Source organism: Capsicum annuum, chromosome 5 (assembly GCF_002878395.1).
Source record: "Capsicum annuum cultivar UCD-10X-F1 chromosome 5, UCD10Xv1.1, whole genome shotgun sequence".
Taxonomy (NCBI): domain Eukaryota; kingdom Viridiplantae; phylum Streptophyta; class Magnoliopsida; order Solanales; family Solanaceae; genus Capsicum; species Capsicum annuum.
In genome coordinates, this window is record NC_061115.1 from 6,697,698 (window position 1) to 6,723,933 (window position 26,236).

Sequence of the window (26,236 nt, forward strand, 5' to 3'; positions counted from 1 at the left end):
ATTAAACAAAATTTGAATTAAATACAAATTACAATGTGGCCAAAGAATCTTGAAATATTAATCTCTCAAAAATATTAACTATTTTTTTTTTTTTAAATCAAGCTTTCTTGGGAAGATTATAAGATGAGAAAACTGATGAAGCAGCAGCAAAAAAGAATCCAATTAGGCAAAGACTTGCTGCAGCATTTGAAGTGTTGAGAAATTTACTAAGACTATCACTGCCTTGAAGTTGCTTTAAATCTTGTGTCATACCAAAACTTGCTGCTGCTCCAGTTGCAAGAAAGTAGGAAATAAACTACACAAAATCATTAAAAATAAATAAAAAATTAGGGCAAACAACATATAAATTATAGTTTTGAGCTTAATTACAAAGTTTTTGATGTTTTGCATAATCACTAAAAATCGTGATTTTGGGTTGTTGAGACACATAATTAGCTCAAGATATATCCAACGAAGATACATTTTTTCCTTTATAAAGATATATAATTAGCTCCCGGTATATTTTTTTTTTTCGATTTTAGGTTTGTCAAGATACATAATACATCTAATGAAGATACATTTTTTCCTTATAAAGATACATAATTCGTTTCGATACATTTTTTTCGATTTTGGATCTGTCAAGATACATAATAGCTCCCCGATACATTCAACTAGGATACATAATTAGTTGAAATTTTTGTAATTACTTTGAAAGAGCGGATTTTATATAAATATGATAAGATTAAGGTGTATATTTATGCTATTTTTTCAAAAAGAATATTCATTTAAGCTAAATACATGCACTGACAATGTAAAATATATTTACAGAATAAATATGTACTGCTATGCTATCGCAGGTTAAGCTGCGCTGATTATATGGTGTATGTATGTAGGGTAGAAGCTCAATTCATCTGAATTTACTAGCTTCGGCTCAAATCCTATATATACACATCAAAACAAAAAAAAGAAGAAGAAGAAGAAGAAGAGAGATTTGAATATTTTAATTCAATTAAATTAAAAGAATTTCACTCGTCTAGCCATAATAGATTATTGTACTAGTGCATAAAAAGTGTATAATCAATGTATACAATGATTTTACGCTAGAAAAAAAAAATATAATGATTTTACGCTAGAAAAAAAAAAAATATTTACTCCCTCCGTTCATTTTTATTTTGTCCAATTTTCTATTTTGAATGTCCAATAATACTTGTCTAGTTTATAAAATTAATGGATAATTTATCTATATTTACTCGTTTTATTCTTGGTATTAAATCAATACATCACTCATTGCATTTTTTAAAGTAAAATATTTATTATATTCAAAGACTGATATAATCAAATCACCCCTCTATTTATTGTCTCTTAAGGTATATGTCAAGTAAAAAGTAGATAAATATTTATGGACGGAGGAAGTAACAAACAAAGATTAAGATTTCTTTTTTGTTAATTTCAAATTCTAAATTCTAATGCATAGAATTTAAATTCTAAATTCGTCATTAACTATATGAAAAAGTAAGTAAAATAAAGGAAAATTAATTTACCTTGTCACCATAGAAGTCAAATAGACAAAGCCCCTCACCACCAAGTCTATTTCCAGTGATCACAATGAAAATTGAAAATGCAGTTTGTAGAAGAGTATATGCCATTCCAATTACCACACTAGAAATCAAATATCTACATTTTCCAAAAAAAAAAAAAAAAGGTAATTAATTAACTCCATCTTTGTGAGCTTGCTTGTATTGTCGACCTCGAATTTGAATAAAAAAAGAGGGTTGCAGTAGGTCAACAGTAAACGTAGAACTTGTCAATGATGAATTCTCATATAAAGAACGAATGATGATGAAATAAAATGAACTTAAAATGATGACAACCACTATCGCTCTCAAACTCATATAAAAGAGGAGGAATGCGGTAGGCTGACAACCAACGTAAAATTTGTCAATTCATGATGAATCTTCATAATACAGAAAGTATGATGATAATCAGTGGTGAAGTCAGAATTTTCACCAAGGAAATTCACAAGTGAACATACGAACTAACCGAAGGGGGTTCTATGAAAAATAATTTTAACCATGTATATATAGAATAATTTTTCGTCGAAGGGGGTTTGGATGAACCCTCTATCCCAAATATAGCTCCGCCCCTGATGATGATGAAGACATGAAATACGCTTAAATGAAGAAATGAAGATTCATATAGCAAAACTCCAATTATTTGTAACTAATAAGAAATAATTATCGTTGTAGACTAGACTTATTAACTGCTTAAAAAAAACATGAATTCCGTCACATTTTTAATTAAAGGTCTGTCGAAAACATTTTAACGAGCAAATTTTCGAAGAAATTTTATCGAAAATTCATGTTTTTAATTAGAAAAAGTAGTGGAAATTAATTTTACCTGTAAGCATAAAAGTCCATCGACTTAATTTTGATATCAACAAAATTGACACTAGTGGTATGAGTATTGGTGGCAGTCACGATGAGTGAAATCAACAAGCAAATCAACGTAAGAATCCTCACGATGAGGCCGACAAACGGCGGAACAATGGTGGTTGGTGGTGGTGGTAGTGGTGCCATTTCACTTCTCGATGAACAATAAAATTCTTCTTGAAATATAATTTAATATAAACAAGAATTAAATAAAATTTATTGATAACAAGAGGTTTTCTCTTTTGTGAATATACTTTGAGAATGTGTTTGCTTATATAGAAAAAAAGGATAATGCATAGAAAACGTCTGACTTTTTCTTGATCAAAAGTCAATGTATACAACTCAATTCCATTGTGTTTTTCTTTTTGGAATCGCAAAATAATCCCCAGCTGCTACAACTTCTGTCACAGTTTCTGTCCTTCGGGTGAGCACTGGGTAAATCCCCACTGTATAATAGCCTGCAAACTACACAAGAAATGTAAACCGCACTAAACAAGCCCTGTGCAACAGGTGCGATAGGCTCGACTCAAAAGGCATTTAGGAGTGATCGAACCCGCCATTGTGTATTTGATAGTACTATAGTTGATATTCCTTTTGCTTGCTTTTGATTTATCCTAAATGACATGTAAGTTATAATTGATATTCCTTTTCTTGCTTTTGATTTATCCTAAATGACATGTAAGTTCAAAAAGTATCAACATGCTCGGATATAGTAACAGATAATTCATGAAATTAGTCGAGATATATATAATTGTTAGAAAATTTTTTGCTTGGAAAAGTGGCAAAATGTTAGATAAACACGTGTCACTAGCAAAAGATTCTTATGAAAGTTGACACATATTGATATTTTACGTGGAATATGGCTATTAGGCGTAGTATTTTAAGGTTCGAGTGGAGCTTTTCTATTTGCTAGCATATTATTACCTCTGTGGCTAAAAATAGTAGTCTCAGGGTGTATTTTTTTTATTTTTTTTTAAGATTAATACGTTTCAATCTAAATGAATATCTGAATGATTAAAATGTTATTTTTAGGTTTGAATACTGAATGATTAAGACTGTTTGTTTTTTAACATCTGAATGTACGTAATATATTTATTCGTAATAAATATGTAATTCAAATTTTAAAAGTAATAAAATATTATATTATATGAAAAAAATATTAGATAAAACTCAAACATCAAAATTATTATTTGAGTGATAATTAAAATATTTAAAGATAATTATAATATTTAAAGAGAGTTTTGAGCGAATAAATTACGTTTTAAAAAGAGTCTGAATATTATTTAAGTGATAGTTAAAATATTTAAAAATAATTAAAATATTTAAAGAGAGTTTTGAGGAAATAAATTATGTTTTAAAAAGTGTCTGAACATTATTCAGACTTTTTTTCATATCTAACTAATTCAGAGGCTTTCAGATACATTAAGAGGCAGTTTATAAAAAAAATAAATACACTTAATAGACTGAAGAACCATTCGAATTCAGATCTGCATTAAGTGCAAACAAATGAGTCCTTAATATATACAAGTTGTAATACATTGAATTCATAACAATACAAATGCAATATAGTATTAGTGTGATTCAAGCTTTCCATATTACTATTCTCAACTCTCATTATTATTAACAAAAAAACATCTCTGGATCTATATACAACAACAACAACAAACTCAGTGTATTCCCACTTAGTGGGGTCTGGGGGGGTAAGATGTACGCAGTCCATACCTCTACCTCTGATGAAGTAGAAAGGCTGTTTCCGAAAGACCCCCGGCTCAAGTCACGAGATATCATACAAACACATAGTACAGCACAGAAGCAGATGACATAACATAGATACGGCACCCATAAGGAATATAAAATAGAGTAAAGCAGGAATGCAGGAATATAAAGCAGAGGAAAGCACACATATTCGTAATAAACATGGAACACGGAATGTCCCCCTTATTCTTACAGAGGGGGATCCCCCTATAGTTATTGCAACACTGAATGTCCCCCTTATTCTTATAGAGGGGGATCATCGTACTCCACCTCCACGCCTCGGGCATCTTTGCCGTCCTGAAAATTTCATTGAACAATGCAGTCAACCACCTTACACCAGCCTCTCCAACGAACTTCCAAAACTCCACCGGTATCTCATCCGGCCCCGTCGCCCTACCCCTTCGCATCCTGCGGACTGCCTGTCTATATAATGCAAACATATATAAATGAAGCGCGACCATTATACGAGCGAATTAAATTGAAACACATGTTCTTGATCTTAGACAAATTTAATTATATTTTTTTCCGATAAATAAGTTAATTAAGTTTTTTTTTTTTTTTTTTTTGGGGGGGGCTCCAATCCAAGTAACTTAGTGCTATCCCATATTGTATTTGCCTACCTACTTGATAAATCTAGCAAGTTGTCGTAGTATTTTATTTTATTTTTTATAGAAACACTTCATCATTCTAAAGTTAAAGTTATAATATTCAACTAATCCTGAAGAAACCAGATTAATTTAAGTTACTAATAAATGTGGATTTCTTCTAGAATTTATTAGCTAGTATTTCATTGACTTTTGATGAAGATTAGTGAGGCTGGTCACTAACACCTAATATTCTTCACTAAAAATTGAAGTATCATATTGGCTAAATCATAGAAAATTGACTTTGAGATAGAAAAAGGGTGCCCTAGCTGCAATAAAAGAACAGTGCTAACGAGCAAGAAAGATCCCTTACTGTAGATAGGGTTGTAGCGCATTATTATAATAGAAAAATATATGTAGCATTGAATTGAAATTGATGTAATGATTGAATTAAAAAAGTGCTATTTACTAGTAGAATCTCGTAAAGATGATCAGAGAGAGAACTCTTTCATACCTGCTGACTCCGAACCAAAGTAGCTAATAGAAAGAGCGGGTAATTAACTAATCCAAACCTAAATGAATTGAACGAGTAATGATTTTATGAGCTGATTTGGTCACCCCTGTGTTTGTCCTTGACTCTAGATTTGAGCCTCATGAACCCAAAAACACTTTTAATCATCTTACGCACCTTTTCCTTTAATTAATAGTATTGGAATATTGTTGTTTCTGTTTAGTCGATCGGGTTGATTCACATATTTCATCGCACTGTATAGTCATCTGTTGCAGTGCAAAGCTTTTGCCAGCCTTGATTTCAGCCGCCTCAACATATTTATTTCGGTCCAAATTCAGAAAATTTTGAAATCAAGGCTGGCCCAAACTTTGTACTGCATACAGTTGGATGAAACATGTGAATCAACTCTGTCCAATGAACAGATACAACAATATCCTAATAAATGGGTTTCAAAAAAAAGAAACACTTTTAATCATCATAAACACCTTTTCCTTTAATTAATAGGGTTTACTGTAAAACGTAAATTTAAATTAGTTGAGTCAGAGTTTATAAAAAAGAAAAAAAAGAAGTCAATCAATTATTTGGTATCCTTTAAATGTGTATTTTTCTGGTTAAATGTGTATTTTTCAATCATATAGGAGTAATTGATATTCCGGTTTTCACATGTACGAGTTTTACTTTGTATTTTTTGGGGCACATATATTCCTTTTGCTTGCTTTTGATTTATCCTAATGACATGTAAGTTCAAAAAGTGCCAATGTTGGTGGGATACAGTGACAGATATTTCATAAAATTAGTCGAGACATATATCTAAAAGTTTTGCTTGGGCAAGTGGCAGCAAAAGATCATGCTTATGAAAGTTGACACATTGATATTTCATGTGGAATATGGCTACTTTAAGACTCAAGTGGAGCTTTTCTATTTGCAAGCATATTATTACCTTTGTAGTTATAAATATTAGTCTTAATTTATACAAGTGGTAATACATTGAATTCATAACAATACAAATGCAATATATTAGTATTAGTGTGCTTCAACTCTCATTATTATTACTAAGAAAACATCTGTGGATCTAATATCTGGAGCACCTAAGGTCACCAGATGTAGTGCAAACACGTATAATTGAAGGTCGACCGATATACGAATGAGTTAAATTAAAACGCATGTTCTCGATTTTATATAAATTTAACTGTACCAGTTTTTCGACAAACAATATTTAAGTTATTCTCGACATCACGACTCTTTTTTGTATGTGATTTCTAGGAGCTCTCATCCTTTTACTTCCTTGGTAATTCGACTTACAACCTTTAAGTTGAAAGTGAGTATTTAGCATCAGAGCAACTTGTGTTATGACAACTACATTTTATATCGTTAAGGCAAAATGATCTTCTGGACCCCTGTACTATGTCGGTTTGTAAGTTGGACATTTCTACTTAGATATTTGTCATCTGGATCCTGGAACCCATTAAAAAACAACATTTTAAACACTTTTTTGGTGAGTGTAATACACTCTCGCCATGTCAGCTTCCACGTCATTTTTATTTTTAAATATAAAAAATATAAGTATTAAAATAAATAAATAAATAAATAAATAAACCCCTCCCCGTCCCCCTTCCTCTCTCTTCCCCATTTTTCTGATTTGCGTTTCTTTTCCTTCTTTTTCTTATGGTTCTCCCTCCTCTTCTCCTTCTTTTCCTTCATCATTTTAATCTTCTTATTCTTCTCATTCTTTGAAAAAATTGAAAAGAAACGCTCAAAGCACTAAGAGGCAAAAAAAAAAAGCACTATTTTTTTCTTTTGTTGCACAATTTCTGGCGGTTGTTGAAGCTTTTCGTTCACTTGTTTGTCTGTGTTTGAGCTTTGGTTGTTGTTGAAGATGATGATGATCTCAGGATTACTCAATTTGTAGCAGTTGGTGATTAGATTTTTGTTGTTTGTTTGGAAAAATTGAGAAGTGGGAATCGAAGAAGAAAGATTCGTGTTGTTTGTTTGAAAAAATTGAGAAGTGAGAATCGAAGAAGAAAGAAAACCACGTCATTTGTTTGTTTGTTTCTTGTTGATTCTTTATCTTCATCTTTTGATTCTTGTTGGTTGTGTTGATTTGTTTGGAAAAAAATTCTCAAAGTTCTATTCGATTGTATTGATTTGTTTCTTTTTATGTTGTGTGAATTGCTGTACTTTTGTAATACCCCATATTTTCATGCTAGAATTTTAACCGTCGTTTCTATGTGTCTAAACTCTAATCCAAGTGATTTTCATGTGAATATAAGTTTCATGATCATTATCCTAGTTTATGGAGTAGTTTAGAGGTGAAAAATGTTCATAGCAATGACCTAGAACGAAGTTGAGCTAAGATGAATTGATTCGTCCAAAGTTTGACATTCGATTCTACAAGGGTCTACTTCAAACGTGTATAACTCTTAATATACATGGAATTTTTCATCCTAAGACCTATCAAATTGTAGATAATTGAATTAGCTTTCCTACAATACCAATTTCGCAAAAATTCGATACCCGAGCGAAAAGTTATGACCATTTTAGTGGCGGAGGCAATAGCACCATGTGATAAGCATGCGACACACGCTCTATTGCACGCTAACAATTTTCAGGTTTTGTTTCCGCATTTTTAAGGGCAAAAGTGGTATTTTCCAACCCCTATCCAGCTATAACACGACATTAAACTCCCAAAACACCAAAATAAGTTTATTTTCTCTCAAAATCACCAAGAACATTCATTAGGGTTTCAACCTAAAAATCCAAATATCTCAAGATTCAACCGTAGGTTTTTGATAATTTTTCAAGATTCGGATTCCCCATTCCGAGGTATATGAGAAGCACCCATTAATCTCAAGAATAGTAATCCGAAGTTAAGAGTTCATCCAAAGCTTCAATTTCAAGGTATGTGAGGTTTGAACAAGAACACCCTTTCGTTCTTATGCCCAAAAGTTTTAGTTTTTCTTAAAGAATTTCGTATTTTCAAGATGAATTCATATTATTTTGCTATATTTCAAGTTTATGAGATTATGGAATTGTTCAAGTCTTGAATTGCATGATTATCTTATTTAATTATGATATAAATTGAGAGTTCATGACATGAATTGCACATTCCTATATTGATATCATTTTCAAGAATTTTCAAGATTTGCTGTCGTGAATTGAACCTTATTGTGAATTTGTGAGTCTTTGAGAATGACTTATTAATACTTTTTAAAGCGTTTCAAGAAGAGTACATATATTTCTATGTTATTGAGACTTTAAAGCTTATTCATGATAAGTCTATCAAAATTTCAAGAAAGAAGTGAGTTTTGATCCTAAGTTAAGAAAGAAATCCACATCCTTGATTTTGAGATAAAGGGAATGTATTTTGGCTCCCATCACATATTGTTGAAATGTTTTTAAGGTGGATTTTCTTAAGTTCTGAGTTAAGTAAGGGAGTAGTATTTAGCACCGAGTTGGGCTAGATTCCGAGGTCTTATGCCCCAGAACTACGTGCCCCCGTAGGTTTCTGATTTACCCCAAGTGGGTTAAGATAGTGATCACTAAAGTTAAGGTTCTATCTGATGGCAAGGATAGAACAGCTCTTCCCAACGTGGGTAAGACGTTGGACTCTATGTAGCTCACATAGTTTATGTCGGTTAGAAGAAACTCCCAAAGATGTCTGCCACTCTTGAAATAGTTTTATTGATTTAAAGTATTGAGATAAAGAGTTTACTATACAAAGTGAGTTTCAGATTTCATCTGGCTTACAAGTTTTGAGAATAAGTGGAGAATACAAATTTTAGAAGCAAGTTAAATGACTCACGAGATTTATACATGTTTCATTATTCATGATTTATGAGATTTATATTTTAGATATTATTCAAGCTATGTGAGTCATTTATGTCAGCATGTATAATTTTATAAACTATGATGATATTGAGACATTGTTTACTTATTGCATTGCACCCCCATATACTCAGTACATTCCCAAAGTGTTGATCCATATATACGTCTATGTGCTACATTGTCTCATAATGTAGGTACAAGACTTAGTATGCACATTCAGATTCAATCAGTTCGAAGCTTCCAGTCAGCAGGTGATGAGTCCTTTTGATTCAAGGGCTTAAGTCAGTTATATTGTTCGAGAAGTATTGTATTTTCTTTATTCAGTTGTATTGAGTTTGGATGGTTAGGAGTCATGACCTGTCTATCTAAAGTCAGTACTTGTAGAGGCTTCATAGACAGTCAGTAGAAGTTGATGTATTCAGTTTTAGTTTTGTTTTGTAAAAGTAGAGTTGTAATCTTGTAAAGTTCATATTTGTATTGATCAAGTTCAGAAAAGTTTTATGTTCTGGCTGATTTTATACAGATTTAAGCATTTTATTCAGTTGCTTATGAGTTATGCCAGTAGAAGGGTTAGCTTGGGGTGGGGTGGGGGGCTGGGACGAGGGCTGAGGTGGGGTAGGGTAGTGGTTGGACGACGGGGGAGGGGGTTTAGGGGGCTTTTTTATTTTTTATTTTAAAATTTATTATTTTTTAGTTTTTTAAAATATTTTTTAAATTAAAAAACTGAAAAAAGTTTTAATCCTTTTTTTTAATTTTTAATTATTTTAATATAAAATTGACCAAAACTTGACTCTCACTCGCACTCCAGGCGAGTGACTACACTCTCCAAGTCCCAGTCAGCATTTTAATACCATATAGGCAAAGTCAACGGTCAAAGGGTTTGAAATATTACTTTTTAGTGGGTTTAGGGGTCCAAATGACAAACATATAAGTAGAAGTGTCCAACTTACAAAACCGACATAGTATAGGGGTCCAGAAAGTCATTTTGTCTATCGTTAAACCATTGAACTTTAGTTTTTATGATATGTTATTATACATCCACAAGTTTTGGTAAGTGCTCGAAATATCATTCTTTCTAGGGAAAATGGTCAAATTTGCCCCTCTACTTTAAAAAATTAACTAAATATACCCTTCGTCATACTTTGGGGTCAAATTTACCCTTATTGTCATACTTTGGGGCCAAATTTACCCCTCTACTTTAAAAAATTAGTTAAATATATCTTTCGTCATACTTTGAAGCCATATTTATCCTCGATTTCATACTTTGGGGCCATATTTACCCTCATGGTTAAGAAACTTTTCACTTTTAACCTTCCTTTAACAGAAAAATCCAAATCGACGTTAAATTCTCCAATCTTTTAAAATAAATCATATCCTAATCTAACTTGGCCGATCTGACCCATAAAAAATATACAAACAAATATACCCCTCCCTTAGTTCCGTTGGTCGAATTTTTTCAACGAACAAAAATACTTCTCTTTCAACGTGCAACACTGGTAGGTAGTTTACAAATGAACAAAACGTAAAACAAAATGGGATAACGGAAAAGCATGAAACTAGAGAAAACATCTATTACAAACTTTGCTCTTGTTCGATTACGTTCAAATTTGAAATTTTGATATGCAATTCTATGTGCATCAAAATTCTAGAACCAATGAATAAATTTTTTGAGTAAATGACATGATAAATTTTTTTGTATAAATCTAAATTGCATATAAATATATATGAATGGAGAGATGTCCGATTGACACATGAGGAGACCTCTTAACTCAATCATCCAGAGAAATATCCAATGGGCCTAATCTATTGCATTAGTTTGTGTCAAAATGACCTTCTGGACCCTTGTACTATGTCAGTATTGTAAGTTGGATAATTCTACTTACATGTTTGTCATCTGTACCCCTGAACCCATTAAAAAGCAACATTTTAAACCCTTTTTTGGTGAGTGTAACACACTATTCCCACGTCAGCTGCCACATCTGCATCATCTGCCATGTCATTTAAAAAAATCAAAAAATCAAAAAAAGTATTACATTAAATTTCAAGTCATTTTTAAAATGCTAAATAAAAAATTAAATATTAAAATTAATTTAATTAAATAAGAAAAATTTATAATTGTAGAAAATTTGACTAAGCATGTTTTTATTTTTGCTCACAAATTAAACATCAAATTCATTCCAAATAATTAAAATTCTTCTCCAACTAATTTAAATTTTTAACTATAAATTCATATATACAAACATAATAAATTTTTGATTTTTAAATTTGAATATCTTTAAAAAATTCACAAAAATTTTAATTTTTTTCAAGCGAAATTCACTAATTTTTTTCAATATTCACTATCGCTCACTTTCAATTCAAATATAAATTTTAATCCCAAAAAAAAAAAAAAGATTTCAAATTTAAATTTTTATTCCAAGAAAAAAATGAAAAGAATTGAATTGAGGAAAAATTAAAATAAAAAATAAAAAGTAAAGGTGTTGGGGGGATGGAAGAGTGTTGGGGTGGGGTGGGGGGGGAGGGGGCGAGGTAGGGTATGGGGGTGGGGACAGGCTGGGGTGGGGGTAGGGAAGGGCTGGACGGGTGTTGGGGTGAGGTGAGGGGGCTGGAGGTGGGGTGGGACGAGGCTGGGTGAGGTGTGGGGGTGGGGTGGGGAAGGAAAAAATATTTTTATTTTTTAAAAATTTTTAAAAATATTTTTAAATTATTAAAAATATTTTAAAATTATTTTTAAATTTTTAAAAATATTTTTAAATTTAAAAAGATGGAGGAAAAAAAGTACTCTTTATTATTTTTTTAATTTTAATATTATTTTTATTTTTTTAAAATTATTTTAATGTAAAATGTGCCAAAAATTGACCCCCACTTGCACCCCAAGCGAGTGGCTACACTCTCTTTGTCCTAGTCATCATTTCAATGCCACATAGGCAAGGTCAACGGTCAAAGAGTAAAAATGTTGCTTTTTAATGGGTTCAAGGGTCCAGATGACAAACATGTAAGTGGAAGTGTCCAACTTACAAAACCGGCATAGTACAGGGGTCCAGAAGGTCATTTTGCCTTAGTTTGTCAAGTGTCATTTTTCATGAGCTCTATATTGATGCAGATCCATGAACTGAGAAAGGAATATATTTCTTTGTGTTTGCACTGATGCAAATTAATTTTTCATGAGCTATGCCTGATAAATATTTAGTGGCTTAATCTCGTTGAAAAATTGGCCAACAGAACTGAAATGGATATATTTATTATTTGTGTTATTTTTGTGGCTCGAGTCAGATCAGACGGATTAGATTAAGGTGTATTTTTTAAAAAAAAAAATGGGGTATTTAACGTTAATTTGAGCTTTTCTATTTAAAAAGTATACATATGAAAAGTTTCTTAACAACGAGGGTAAATTTGACTCCAAAGTATGACATCAAGGGTAAATTTAATCTCAAAGTATGACGAAGGGTATATTTAGCCAATTTCTAAAGTAGAGGGGTAAATTTGGCCCCAAAGTATGACACCGAGGATAAATTTGACTACAAAGTATGACGAAGGATATATTCAGCTAATTTTTCAAAGTAGAGGGATAAATTTGACCCTTTTCCCTTCTTTCTATTTTATCTATAGTTTACTTTCTCTTAACGAAAAAAATTGTCCACTTAATGTTTTTACTTTTAATAAATTGATTCTTAATGCACTAGTTTTTATCCCCAACTCACCTTTATCACTATACGAGATATCAGAGCCCGTGGCAGTACCGGTCCGATGTGCTACTTTTCGAATACTATATGCTATTTTTTGTCTCAATTTATACATTGCTGATGAAATATTTGAGAAAACTAATCAGATTTGTTATATATAGTTTTAGATATTTTAAGTTGTTAATTATATTATGATTTATACAATTTTCAACGTAATTTTTAAGTAATATCCTTCTATCCTAATTAATATGACATCGATAACTATTGTAATCTATAATACTTTTTCGATTTTGTAATTTACTATTTTAAACTGTTTGCTATTGTAATTTATAATATCTTTCTTGTTCAAACTTTTGTGGTATTGATAGTGAATTTAGACTTTAAGTAATTTTAATTTTTAATTATTGTAATTTATAATATTTTTCGATTTCAATTTAAGCAACACTAATATAATTTCAACAGTAACCAAATATCATGATTGAAATAGCAAAACTGACACGTCTTGAATGACACATAATAACTAATCAAAAGTGATATGACAAAATTGCTATAAAAATACTTGTAAAAATAATTTAAGTGAGTGTCACATAAAATGTCAAATTAATTTCAAACATCAAGATTATCAATTTTTAAATACTTAAATGACTCATAATAATTAATTATAGGTGATATAGTAATATAAAATTACAGTTGAAGCAGCTGAAACAGTCATGTCATAAATGTCTATTTTACTTTATAGATATTTATTATATTTTTATTAAATATTATTAATTTTGTAATAAATAAATGTCATATAATAATTAATTAAGGGTGATATAGTAAAATTACGGAGCAAGCAGATAGGTGAAAGCAGGAATGTCGAACGCCAGCTGCCTGCTTCCAGCCGTCCACTCACTCTTATATATAGTAAGAACTAGAGAACCCCCTTGTGTCAAGATGGTTCAAAATATATTAAGAACTTCTTTTCATTCTATTTATATATATAGTATAATTTTCTAAGGAAGCAAAATCAGTTGAACTTCCTTCAATTTTTTTATGTAACTCCGCCTTAATAAGAAAACAACCACATGCAGTGACACTTATTTTTTTATTGGAATGTACAGGATTTGACAAAATTCTCTGCAGAAAACATGTTGTGGAATAATGGTTGTCGATATGGTTAATCGATAACATGTTACCTACACTAAACTGCCAACTTTAGGATTTTTTTCTTGGCAAATTCAACAATCAAAATATATATTTGTTAGAGTATTTATCTGTTACCTTGTATTTTAGCTATCATATTATTTTATTGTATAGTTACCATTTTGTTACTATTTGTTGTTTTAGTTATAGTCTACTATTTCTTGTGCTTCGGTTACTTTCTTTTCTTAACTGCTTTTGGATGGTTTTTACCTTGAGCCAAAGGTCTATCAGAGACATACCTCTGAGCTAGACGTCAGGTTTGTATATTCTACCCTCCTCAGATCCCACTGTGTAAGGTTGTAGTATTATATATATGTGAGGCTGATACATAATTCTTTATGAAACCAAACCCCTACCAACAAGACAAAAATTTAGGGAGTCAACCAACCAATTGAGCTACTAAGATTTCTCGCCAAACAAATAATACAACAAAAAAAAAACAGAAAAATCAGAAAACTGTTATATAAAAGAAAGCGTAGATATATACTTACTCGAATGAATCAAAGATAGAAAAAAAAAAAAAAAAGCACCAGCCATAAATAAAAATACTCTTGAATTAGCCAATAGCCTTACAGGAAAAATCCAATATAATTAGTCGAGTTGCATGCAAACTGAACACTACGATTATATAAAAGAAAAAAGAGAAAAATTTAGTGGAATTAATAAGATGCATGCAAGCTCGTCCCAACTATAGTTGATGTGTGTGTTAGCACGTAGATGTTGAAAGAATAGGTATGTGTGAGAAGACATTAGAATATAATATTAATATATGTTGTTATATAGTTTTAGAAATTTGCAAGGGGTGATGTAATTTGGTGAATTTAAAATTGGGAAGCGAAAGGAGAGGAGAGGAGATAGGAGAGTTACCTATTCTAATGGATCTGCTAATTAATTAATCATAGTACTATTTATTATTGTTATCCTTAATTAATCTAGATAACATTGTATTTAGTGTACGTTAAGTTTCATTTTAAAACTTAGTCAGGCCATCATGTCATTGGCAATTAAATTGATAGTGCTTCATCTCTTCATAATCAGTTTGGTGCTTCTTCAACAGATCAAAGTTGATGCACAAAACTTTAGGTATATATATTATATATATTATATATAGGCCAAACACCTCCCCAAGCCAACTTGATACTATCTTTCACTTTGACATCTTAAGTGGACAGTGTTTCATTTTAGGCACCTAAATCAACAATCAATTGTGTTATTTCGACACTTTTCTTTGACATGGAATGGCGAGTGTGTAACACTCGCCATGAGCACTTGAACAAAATGGTCAAAAAAATTAAGAAGCATAGTTTTTAAATTTTTTCGGATAAATAAGATGTTTCACGCGCTCATGGTCATGTCAAAGAAAAGTGTCAAAATGACACAGTTAATAGCTGATTTTAGGTGTTTAAAATGAACATAGTTTATTTGAGGTGACAAAGCGAAAGATGTTGCCAAGTTAAGGGGCCTGTCGACAGTGGCGGAGCCAGGATATTCACTAAAGGAGTTCATAAGTGAACATACGAACTAAGTGAAGGGGGTTCAATATCTAATATATATAAATAAAAAATAATTTTAACCATGCATATATAGCATAAATTTTTGCCGAAATGACCTGTATTGAACTTAACCAGTATGACATGTGGTGGTACTAATTCTGCTATATATGTGTGTTTTCTTTTTGACAGCTTTGGAATCTGGTCTTCCTCTAGTTAGTCCGTACAAGGATCGAAAGGCAAATTTTAGTCATGGTGCGAATTTTGCAGTGTCAGGGGCTACTGCTTTATCAGCAGAATTTCTGACAAAGAAGAACATTGCTATGTCCTCCACAAATAGTTCATTAAGTGTGCAACTTGGTTGGATGTCTTCTTTATTCAAATCCAACTATCTCCCTGGTAATTTATTCATTAATTTTCTAATTACATACCTTTAATTGAGGATGTTATGAAATCAAACATGAATAAAGAAAAGAAAAACAAGATGAACACACACAGATTTTATGTAAAAATCCTTGACGAGAAAAATCACGGACAGAGGAGGTGAAATTCACTATATTAGAGAGGAATACAATAGGAGGAGCCGAAGTTCTCAATAACACACGAGAACCGTCATATTAAGATCAACTCTATAAGTTGCACTTATATAATACGTGCGTACGCGATCAAATTAAAATTCACTATCAGCCCGATCCCTACGCTACCACTACAGACCCCCCCAAAAAATTTCAAATATGGGTCGCACTGCGATCTTTTCAAGGTCGGATCAATAAAATTCGAATCACAAACTCTAACAGATGAAATTGTGTGTTTAGTTTCTAATTATAAATTGATTAACGACGATTTGAATTGATATGCTTTTTCAGAAAAATTGAAGAAGTCACTTTTTCTAGTTCGAGAAATAGGAGGAAATGAATTCAATTATGGCTTAACGCAAGGTAAAACCATCGAAGAGTTGCGAAAAATGGTGTCAGATGCAGTTCAGACTATCACTCATGGTGTTAAAGTGAGTTTAATTTAATATTCTATTATCTCTTCTCTTTCATGATTATATAAATTACTTATTATAAAATCAAACAGGAATGAGCAATATGATAAGTAAATGAAAAACAAGAGTAACACACATAGATTTACGTGAAAATTCTTTATAGAAAAACCATGGACAGAGAAGGAGAAATTCACTATATCGGAGAGGAATATAAGGAGGAGGAAAAGTTCTCAATAACACATGAGAACCGTCATCTTAAAACAATCCTCTAATTCGCACTTAAATAATATGTGCGCACAAAAAAACTCTATGTCCCAAACACACAGGTCCATACCGCGATTCCTACGCTATCACCACAGACCCTTCAAAAAATCTCAAACATGGGTCGCCCTGCGATCTTTTCACGACCGAATCAACAAAAATTCGGATCATAAACTCTAACACTTCTATTTGGATGAATTTCATTTTCTAATGATCAATTATTTCTTCTTTTCAGAAAGTGATTGGTTTTGGGGCTACTCGAATTGCAATTCCGGGCAATTTACCAATTGGTTGTATCCCAGATATGCTAACACAATTTTTGACAAATAATTCAAATGTTTATGATGAATACCATTGCTTGAAAGATTTAAATAATTTTGCAACATTCTACAATCATCATCTGCAACAAGCCATTGACGAACTGAAGAAAATCTATCCAAACGTTACACTCATTTATGGTGACTACTACAACGCCTTTCTGTGGCTTCTAAAAAACTCCGTCTCTCTTGGTATATAACATTCTTTCTATTTTGAGTAAATGCTCTGTTTCCATCCCGAACTATACACGAAATTGCTGAGACACACCCAAACTTTAGGAGCGTTCTATTGCCTCTGAACTAATTTAAATCGTATTTTTGGCAACCTTAGTGCAGCACATACGTGGCACATCAATGAATCAACTACACTGATGGTCCACGTATGTGCCACGTAGGCACTAAGGTTGATAAAAATACAATTTTAATTAGTCCAAGGGGATAATAAGACCCTCCTAAACATTTTTGTATATAGTTTAGGATGAAAACAAAGCATTTTCTCTTTTATTTTTACTAAAATCATAATTTCCTTTACCAGTTCATTAGTCCAGTAGATATCACTTTTAATTTTTGACTAAAATATATATTTTTAGGATTTGACAAAAACTCTCTTCTGAAAGCGTGTGGTTGAATAGGAGGCTAGTCAATTATTGTCATGTAGCTAGTCAATTATTGTCATGTAGCTAGTCAATTTTTGACGAGATGGCTACATATTGATGACATTGAAATACACAATGAATTAAACAGAAAACTAGTATCTTTTTATTGGGCGAGTGCATTAAATAATATTCGTAATTTTTATTATTATCTACTTCTATTAGCATGGCAGAAGGGTGGTCAGTGCACATTCTTCGTCAAAAGATTACGTAGTGTACTAGTGGTTAAATGTTAATTATTATAAGTGTATATTTAATTTTATACTTTTTTAACACAACTGAGAAAGAAAATTTATATACTCTTTGCTAAATTGATGACTTCACCGCAATTCTCTGAATATGAACAATTCAAATTTTGGTCAATTAACTAGACTTTACTTGTAGGGAACGTAAAATTTTTATTCTATAAATTATTAGGGCATTTTTGTAATTAAGTCGTAAATTACTAACCCTTATTAAAATCTGAAATGATTTAAAGTTAAAATAAAAGTAAAACATACTAAGACAATTAAAATTCATTTTTTTTAATCATATCTTTCTTAGAGTTAGCAAGAAAAGGTACACGATATCATTTCAAAAATAATAATCCATATATCTACGGTGCATGGAGCACAAGAAAAAAAAACCTAGATGCCATCTTTTTATTTTTTTAAATGAGACATATTTATACTACATATATTCTTATCTTATTATATTTCTCACGGTCCCTCCCTCCCCCCCCCCCCCCCTCCCCCCCCCCCCCCCCGCAACCAATATGATATATCTTATTAATATTTAATTTTTAAAAAATGATGGAGATGAATTTTATTTTAAAAAGTTAAATTTTTAATCTATTATTTTTTTTATTTAATATTATTGATTAGTAATTTTAAAAGTTAACTAATAAAGATATTATGATATGTCATTAGTTTATGTGATGTGGATATGATGTAAATTTTTTTTAGGGGAGAGTGAGCCACACAAATGATTAAAAGGGTTTAAGATCTTGTATTTTGATGGGTTGAAGAGTTCAGATGACAAAGGATTAAGTAGAAGTGTCTACTTGATAAACGAAAACAAATATAAGGGTCCAGCAGACTTTTAACTTTTATACCTGATTGCTAGGAGCTCTAACCCCTTTTATTCCCCTGGTGATTCAAATTTACTATCTTGAGGTTGAAAGTGAGGAGTTTTTAGTATTCGAGCAACTTCTCTTGTCACAATTATTATTTGAAATTGTAAGAAAAGAAAAAAAAATGTGTGAGGTGGGGTGGGGTGGGGGTTAATTAAGTTGAAAAAGAATTGTATGGTCCAATCCAAGTAACTTAGTGCTATCCCATTTTGTATTTGCCTACCTACTTGATAAATCTAGTAATACTAATTTTTCATAGAATCAGTTAATCATTCTAAAGACATAGTTATAATATTCAACTAATCCTAAAGAAACCAGATTAATTTAAGTTACTAAGAAATGTGGATTTATTAGCTGGTATTTCATTGACTTTTGATGAAGATTAGTGAGGCTGACCACTAACACCTAGTATTCTTCACTAAAAAATTGAAGTATCATATTGGCTTTGAGATAGAAAAGGGGATCCCTAGCTGCAATAAAAGGACAGTGCTAACCAGCAAGAAAGGGCCCTTTACTATAGATAGTATTCCAGCACAGTGATGGAGTCAGAATTTTTATTAAGGGGTTCAGAAGTAAGATACCAACTAATCGAAGGGGTTCAACATTTATTATTTACATAAAAGATAATTTTAACCATGTATAAATAGTATCCTTTCAATCATATTTTTCTGGTTAACTTTAGTCTATCAATTATTTACAAATAGTGATGTTATTCTCCAAGATGTTTGACTAAACACATTATCCCTCACTTCATTGAATTATATTTTGCATTTTTTATTCCTTTGTTCGTAAATATTCACAAACTTACAATAAACATTAACCATTTCCCCACTTAATTAATTTCTCATATATGTCTCATTCCGTTAAATATGTAATACTTACATTGCATATATAAATGGTCAATATAACATATTTTATATCCAAAAAGACAAAAAAAAAACATGTATAATTTTATAAATAATTAATTTAAAATGTCTGCTTAATACTCACCCGGCTAATTTTATACTTTGGGGATCAAAATACAATTCTGAAAGGATATTATGCATGAAATTAAACACCAAATTTTTTTTAAAAAAATCTCACAAAAAAGAAAATACAAAAACCACCTTAAAAATCAAACAAATAAGAATACATTTTTTAAATACAAATCGCAACTTAAACATTACATTACATGACACACCTTTTGACCAAATGTAGCAGTAATTAATCTGTCAAATTTTGGATTGAACTAAGAGATTTTTTTTTTAATAATAATTGGTTCTAAATTGTGGTCCGATTCGGCCTTCCCAGAAACCCGTGGTGCACCGAGCTGTCCTTTTTGTTGTTCTAAATCAAGCTCTCTTTGGAAGATTATAAGATGAGAAAATTGATGAAGCAGCTGCAAATAAGAATCCAATTAGGCAAAGACTGGCTGCAGCATTTGCAGTGTTGAGAAATTTATTTAGTTCATCACCAGTTTGTAGGTTCTTTAAATCTTGTGTCATCCCAAAACTTGCAGCTGCTCCAGTAACAAGTAAGTAGGAAATAAACTGCACAAAATCATAAATAAAGTCAAATAACTAAATAAATATCATAGGTTAAACTACGTACGTTAATTCTGTTATAATGCTAATTCAAGTTGATCGGAATTCAATAGCTAGCTTTAGCTCAGATCCTATACATACATATGTGTGTGTCGAAAAATATATCGAATGAGTCTATAAAATAGATTTGAAATCGAGTAAATCAACAAGACTACTGCATACGATAGAATTTTGAATTCATAAAATTCGACAAAAAATTCATAGATATATAGCCATTATATCTTGAAATTTCAAATTCCACCAATGAAACTACATAGAATAATATCCTAGAGTTTCACTTTTAGAATTTGAAATTTCACGACAATGACGACAAAATCTTAAGATGATCAATAACGTCATTTTTTCCCTAAAATTCTAATCTTGAATCTATTAATAACGTTATTTTTTCGTAAAATTTAAATCTTGAATCTGTCTCATACTAACCTTGTCACCATAGAAGTCAAAAAGACAAAGCCCTTCACCACCAAGTCGATTTCCAGTGGTCACAAAGAAAATTGAGAATGCAGTTTGTAGAAGAGTGTATGCCATTCCAATAATCACAGTAGCAATTAAATATCTGCATATTTTCATTAAAAATTTAGTTATATATATATATATTATTTTTCGAAATTGTACCACTATATATATCGATCTCACTCGAAAAAAGAAAAAAAAAAAAAGATATTGAAATGTATAGAGATAATTTTTTTTAATTACTAATAAACATGAATTTTCTCGATCTAAAATACGAAAAGTCCATCAAAAACATTTTTGATGAAATATCGTAAGAAAATCATATTTTTTTTTTAAATGGTGACTGATGGGGATGATATGAATCTTATACCTATAAGCGTAAAAGTCATTGAACTTGATTTTGGTTTTGTCACCATAATCATCAAACGTCGTATGAGTGTTGGTGGCAATCAAAATGAGTGAAATCAACAAGCAAATGAACGTAAGAATCCTCACAATGAGACCGACAAACGGTGGAATACTGGCTGGTGATGGTGGTGGTGGTGGTTGTGCCATTTCACTTTTCTAAACTATAGTACGCGAATAAATTATTATTAAGAAAGTAATTGAAATTATTTATTAATACTATAAAGGTTTTCTCGTAGTGAATATAGTTTGAGATGTATTTGCTTATATAGAGAAAAAGGATAATTATGCATGCATAGAAAACGTTGACTTTGAGTCTCAAAAGTCAATGTACAACTCAAGTCGATTGTATATTTGATAATTTATATTAAGGGTTTCCACATGTAGAGAGTTTACTTTCTTTTATTTTTTGTTTTTTCGCTCGGTATCAATTGGTGTCCGATTAAATTTATGAATATACATATTGCAAGACGCATTTATTGAAGCAGCGATAACAATAAAATTTTTTACATTCCAAAAGCTCATACTTGAGATATTTAATTAAGAGAGAAGGAAACTCAATAATTTTGCTATAAAATAATATTTTTTTCTTACTATCAAATTAAAAAGAAAAATGTAAGAAGAGTCACAGGGGCGGACCTAAGGTCAATTTTACGGTGCTTTGATACTCGTTAAATTTAAGGCAGATTGGGTATAATTATTTATAAAATGTATTAAAATTTGTATAAGAAATAGAAAAACACCTAGTAAATCAAGAAAATAAATTGATACTTTAGTTTCTAGGTAGAACTTTAAAGTTTTAAGCGTCAATATATGTGTTCACCATGACCCCTAAATCCTAAGTCCCCACTTATTTTCCTTAAATTTTTTTTTTTTTATAAAATATATTTTCCATCGTACAAAACACGCTAACTTGAAAAATATTCGAATACGCCCCGCCCTAAGTAATAATTATTTCCCTTCACAAATTACAGTAATCTAGGAGTGGAAATTTCCTAGTGAATATAATTGGTACTTTTCTTATTTTTAATTTAATGTCATTTTCTATTATATTCGTTGAATCAACAATTGCGATTCCGTCAATTACTCAATTAGTAATTGACATAGAAAATAAGAAGTTGACTTGACAAATTAATGAATAACATTACTAATATTTTGGACCTACTTGCCAACATGTCATTCTTATTTATTTTATTTTTATAAAACTTTATTTTAAATCTTTAGGATGAGGTTGAGCTGTGAATAGAAGAAAAAGAGGTTGATTACATTAATAATTAGGTAACTTGATCGCGCTTCATGTGATTATAAGACGTTTATTAAATTTATGAATGATCTTTAAAAATACTTGAACATTAAAAATAATGAGAAGTAAATTTTTTAAGAACTAAAAAATATTTAAATATGTTTTAATCTTGAGTCGGGAGTCTATCAAAAACAACCTATTTACCTTATCTCTAAATTCTAATATAAAAATAATGTATGTGTATATTCTACCTTATCCAAACCCCACTTTATGAGAATAAATTAAATATAATGTCATACTCTATCTTTAATTCTAAATATCTACAAAATTGCATCATACATATCATATAATTTTGACATAAAGAAATCATTGTTGTTGGCATTGTAATTTGCAACATCACCCTTAAAATTAACATTATGATATGAAAGAATGGTTAAAAAGAAAAAAAAAAAAAACAAGATGCCAAATACTAAATTCGATACTCAGCAGAATCTTAATCCCTCGGCATGAAAAATTGTAGGAGTAAAAGGAATTTGAAGTAAAGTGAATTAAAAACTCAGTAAAACATTACATAGCAACAATGTGAAGGAAAAAATTGTATTTTATTAAATCAATTGATCGATGAATTAAAAACTCAATCAAAAATCAAGTAGCAACGAATTGTAGCTACAAATACTAAAAGTTGAAACATAAAGTAATGAAACTGAAAGAAAAATAAAGATGGAGCTTACACATTGCAATGACAAGGTCATGTTGCAGAAAAATAAAAATGATTCCCAAGAATATACATAACAAATATTATATTTATAGACCTATGTATGGTGACCCTTCATTCTCCATTATAACTCCTAGATTTTCTTCCTTTACTAAAGCAATTTAGAACTAAATATTTGTATGAAATGAAAGAATAGAAACGAAAAAGACTAATCTACTGACATCATCAAATACAATACTATTAACGCTTATACGGTGACTTTCCATTATATGTAACAATACTTCATTAAGATAGCACATTAAACATAATTAAGAGAGTTGAAAGAGCGATTTTTGAGTTTTTATAAGAAGTGAAAGCTTAAGATAAGTAAATACTCAAAATTTAATAGGTAAAGTAAATACATATTAAATACTTTGTGATTTTTCATACAATTAAATGAATTAAAATAGGTGAAAATCCCCCCAAAAGGAGAAAAAACTAGTAAATGTACATGGAGGTCTTAAATTAATTTTTTTTTATGAAAATAGAAAATATACACTAAATCTACTATAAATGTATATAAAAATTAGTTCTATAAATTTAATCAAGTTTAACATTTAAATAGTTTGATAATATTAATAGATCTAATTTCACTACTTTTAGCAACATCCTCTTATATATATTTATATGAGCAGATGAAACAAAAACAAATAAAATAAAATTGGCTAACATATTATTTTAGGTATTTATAATTTCATATTTATTAATTATTAGAAGTGACTCATTGTTTTGCTAAAAAGAATAAAATTTGATGAATTTATTTGACTAATTGTTGATCTTATCAAAAAACTTCTTTTGATATCTATTTTTTTGATTTAAATTTATTTGCTTATCACATTTATTCCTTTACTTTCATCTTTTGTCAGATAAGATTTTGATATTCTATCTTTACTGTTTTATTCGCTCTTCGTTGAGTATTATTTTTTTCAATAATAAGAACGTAATTTAAATCATACTAACGACTCTCTTGGACCTTATTTCTCAAAATTTCTTTTTAATTCTTTGACACCACTGTCATTATTCTTATCTTCATCTCATGCACTTCATCTTATAGAATCTCGCAAAGCTTCATTTTTTTTCTCCAACATCAATTTTTTTGGAGGAAAAAAAATACAAATCTTAAATTACTTCTAACTATAATTTGTTCATTGGTAAAGATAATATGAAAACTTTTATGTAATTTAAAAGAGCACAAAATTAATTTTAATTTCTCCCAAGAATTTAGTAACCGAAAATCAATATAAATGATCGTTATAATGTAACGAAAATACCATAAATTCTTAAGGAAGGGAGACTTTTCAGATGTCCATTATTAAGCACACAACAATTAAGATATAACTAAAGTTTTTATTACATATAAGTAACTTTTGTTATATTTTTGTTCGTCATTGTACAACATCAGATCTTTGTTTTGAATCTTTCTTTACGCGATATCTTTTTCATTCTTATAAATATAATCCACTTACATATAATCTCAATGATATTTTCAAAAACATGTTAATTATTTCAGTACTGGAACTCAATATAACTTCACTACAAATAAATAAAATATAATACTTAGTAATAATATACTACAAATGAAATACCCAGAAGAAAATATTTAAAATCGTTGTTTGTGAAATTTTGATCACTTGCCATAACATGAAAACTGCAAAGTGATTCATTTGGCTCTATACAATATATTATCACTAAAAATTTAAAAAAATTATTAGAAATCAAAAATTAAAACACCCATAAAAAGAGAAAAAATAAAAACATGATATATTCACATTTTAATTAAATAAATAATGCAAAAAGGATGAGAAAAAAAATAAGAAAAAAGAGATTATATTAATAGAGTGAAAGGAGATTTTGCCTTACTTACAATCTACTATTCAAAGATCAAGAAATAAAACAGAAAAGTAGAATTAGTTGAAGACATCTATTTTCTACTTGATTATTTTGAATATGGTTTAATTATAAAGAATACTAATAAAACTAAATGATAAAAATAAGATTATCTAATATTAATTTCTTTTCATGTGAAATCAAATGTGTAGATGTAGAACTTTTTTAGACGAAAGAAAAATAATTTGTAAACTTATACACTTTTTGATCAATTAAACCTTTTTGAGAAAGATAATGATATATTTATTATCATTTTATCATGATCTCAAGAAATATCAATTAAAAGAAAACTTAACAATATCTCCATAATTCAAATACAATTGCGCGCACCAATCAATTAACCTGTTAAAGAAGTAAAAACTAAAATCAGTGAGACAAGAAAAAAAGGAAAAGATCATAATTTAATACACTATAAACAATTGATATCTTATGTTTTACTACATAAACTAAAAACAAAGGGAAAAAAATCAAACATAATTCAATAACACAATATTTCAACAACAATCAACAAAATCAAAATGATCAGAAAAAGTTATTAATAAATAATGGCATCTAATAGCAAGAAAATTAATAAGATATTAAAATTGGTGGCAGTAAAATTGAGTACTTGTGTAGGAATACCATTAACCTCAGGAACTTCAGACTTATTGGGTTGTGTAATACTCAGTATAAGATCATTACCAAAATCATAGCTCATCGTTTGAAGCAACATCTCCCTACTCTGATCAGTCATACTCAATCTAGTTTTCTGTCCAATAGACGTGCTGCTGATAATGCTATCATTGTCCAGAAATACATCACCCATTTTGCTAAAATGAGAGGGAAAAAAGCCAACATGATCTTAAAAATTGATCTTGAAAAGGCTTTTGACAGAATTGAATGGGCCTTCATCAGGCAAGCTCTATTCTTTTTTAATATTCCTGACAAAATGATTAAGCTCATTATGTCTTGTATCTCTACTTCCAGCATCTCCATACTTATTAATGGGGGTAGGACTAACTTCTTTAAGCCTACAAGAGGGATTAAGAAAGGGGACCCGCTCTCACCCTATCTTTTCATCATGTGCATGGAGCTACTCTCTAGAAGGATTGATTATGAGGTGGATACTCTTAACTGGACTCCCATCTCTATTAGCAGGAA

At 30.2% G+C, this 26,236-nt stretch overlaps 2 protein-coding genes and 1 pseudogene across 3 annotated transcripts; 1 reads left to right on the forward strand and 2 right to left on the reverse strand.

The window, feature by feature from the left end:
- Window positions 1–55: 55 nt before the first annotated feature.
- On the reverse strand, window positions 56–2,752 carry LOC107872294 (CASP-like protein PIMP1). The gene is made up of 3 exons (XM_016719048.2): window positions 2,377–2,752; window positions 1,521–1,653; window positions 56–295 (listed from the first exon to the last, which is right to left on the reverse strand). Exons 1-3 carry the CDS (start codon window positions 2,553–2,555, stop codon window positions 98–100), a joined length of 510 nt encoding a protein of 169 aa, XP_016574534.1. The 5' UTR covers window positions 2,556–2,752; the 3' UTR covers window positions 56–97.
- Window positions 2,753–15,555: 12,803 nt separating this feature from the next.
- Window positions 15,556–17,647, forward strand: LOC107871571 (annotated as a pseudogene).
- Window positions 17,648–19,701: 2,054 nt separating this feature from the next.
- LOC107872295 (CASP-like protein PIMP1) lies at window positions 19,702–21,453 on the reverse strand. 2 transcript variants are annotated; one of them, XM_016719051.2, is made up of 4 exons: window positions 21,178–21,443; window positions 20,778–20,910; window positions 20,225–20,300; window positions 19,702–20,149 (listed from the first exon to the last, which is right to left on the reverse strand). In XM_016719051.2, the coding sequence occupies exons 1-4, from the start codon at window positions 21,360–21,362 to the stop codon at window positions 20,103–20,105; spliced, it is 441 nt and encodes a 146-aa protein (XP_016574537.2). In that variant the 5' UTR covers window positions 21,363–21,443; the 3' UTR covers window positions 19,702–20,102. The 2 variants fall into 2 exon arrangements, with proteins under 2 accessions (XP_016574537.2, XP_016574536.2); XM_016719050.2 differs by having other exon boundaries at window positions 19,702–20,300; window positions 21,178–21,453.
- Window positions 21,454–26,236: the final 4,783 nt, after the last annotated feature.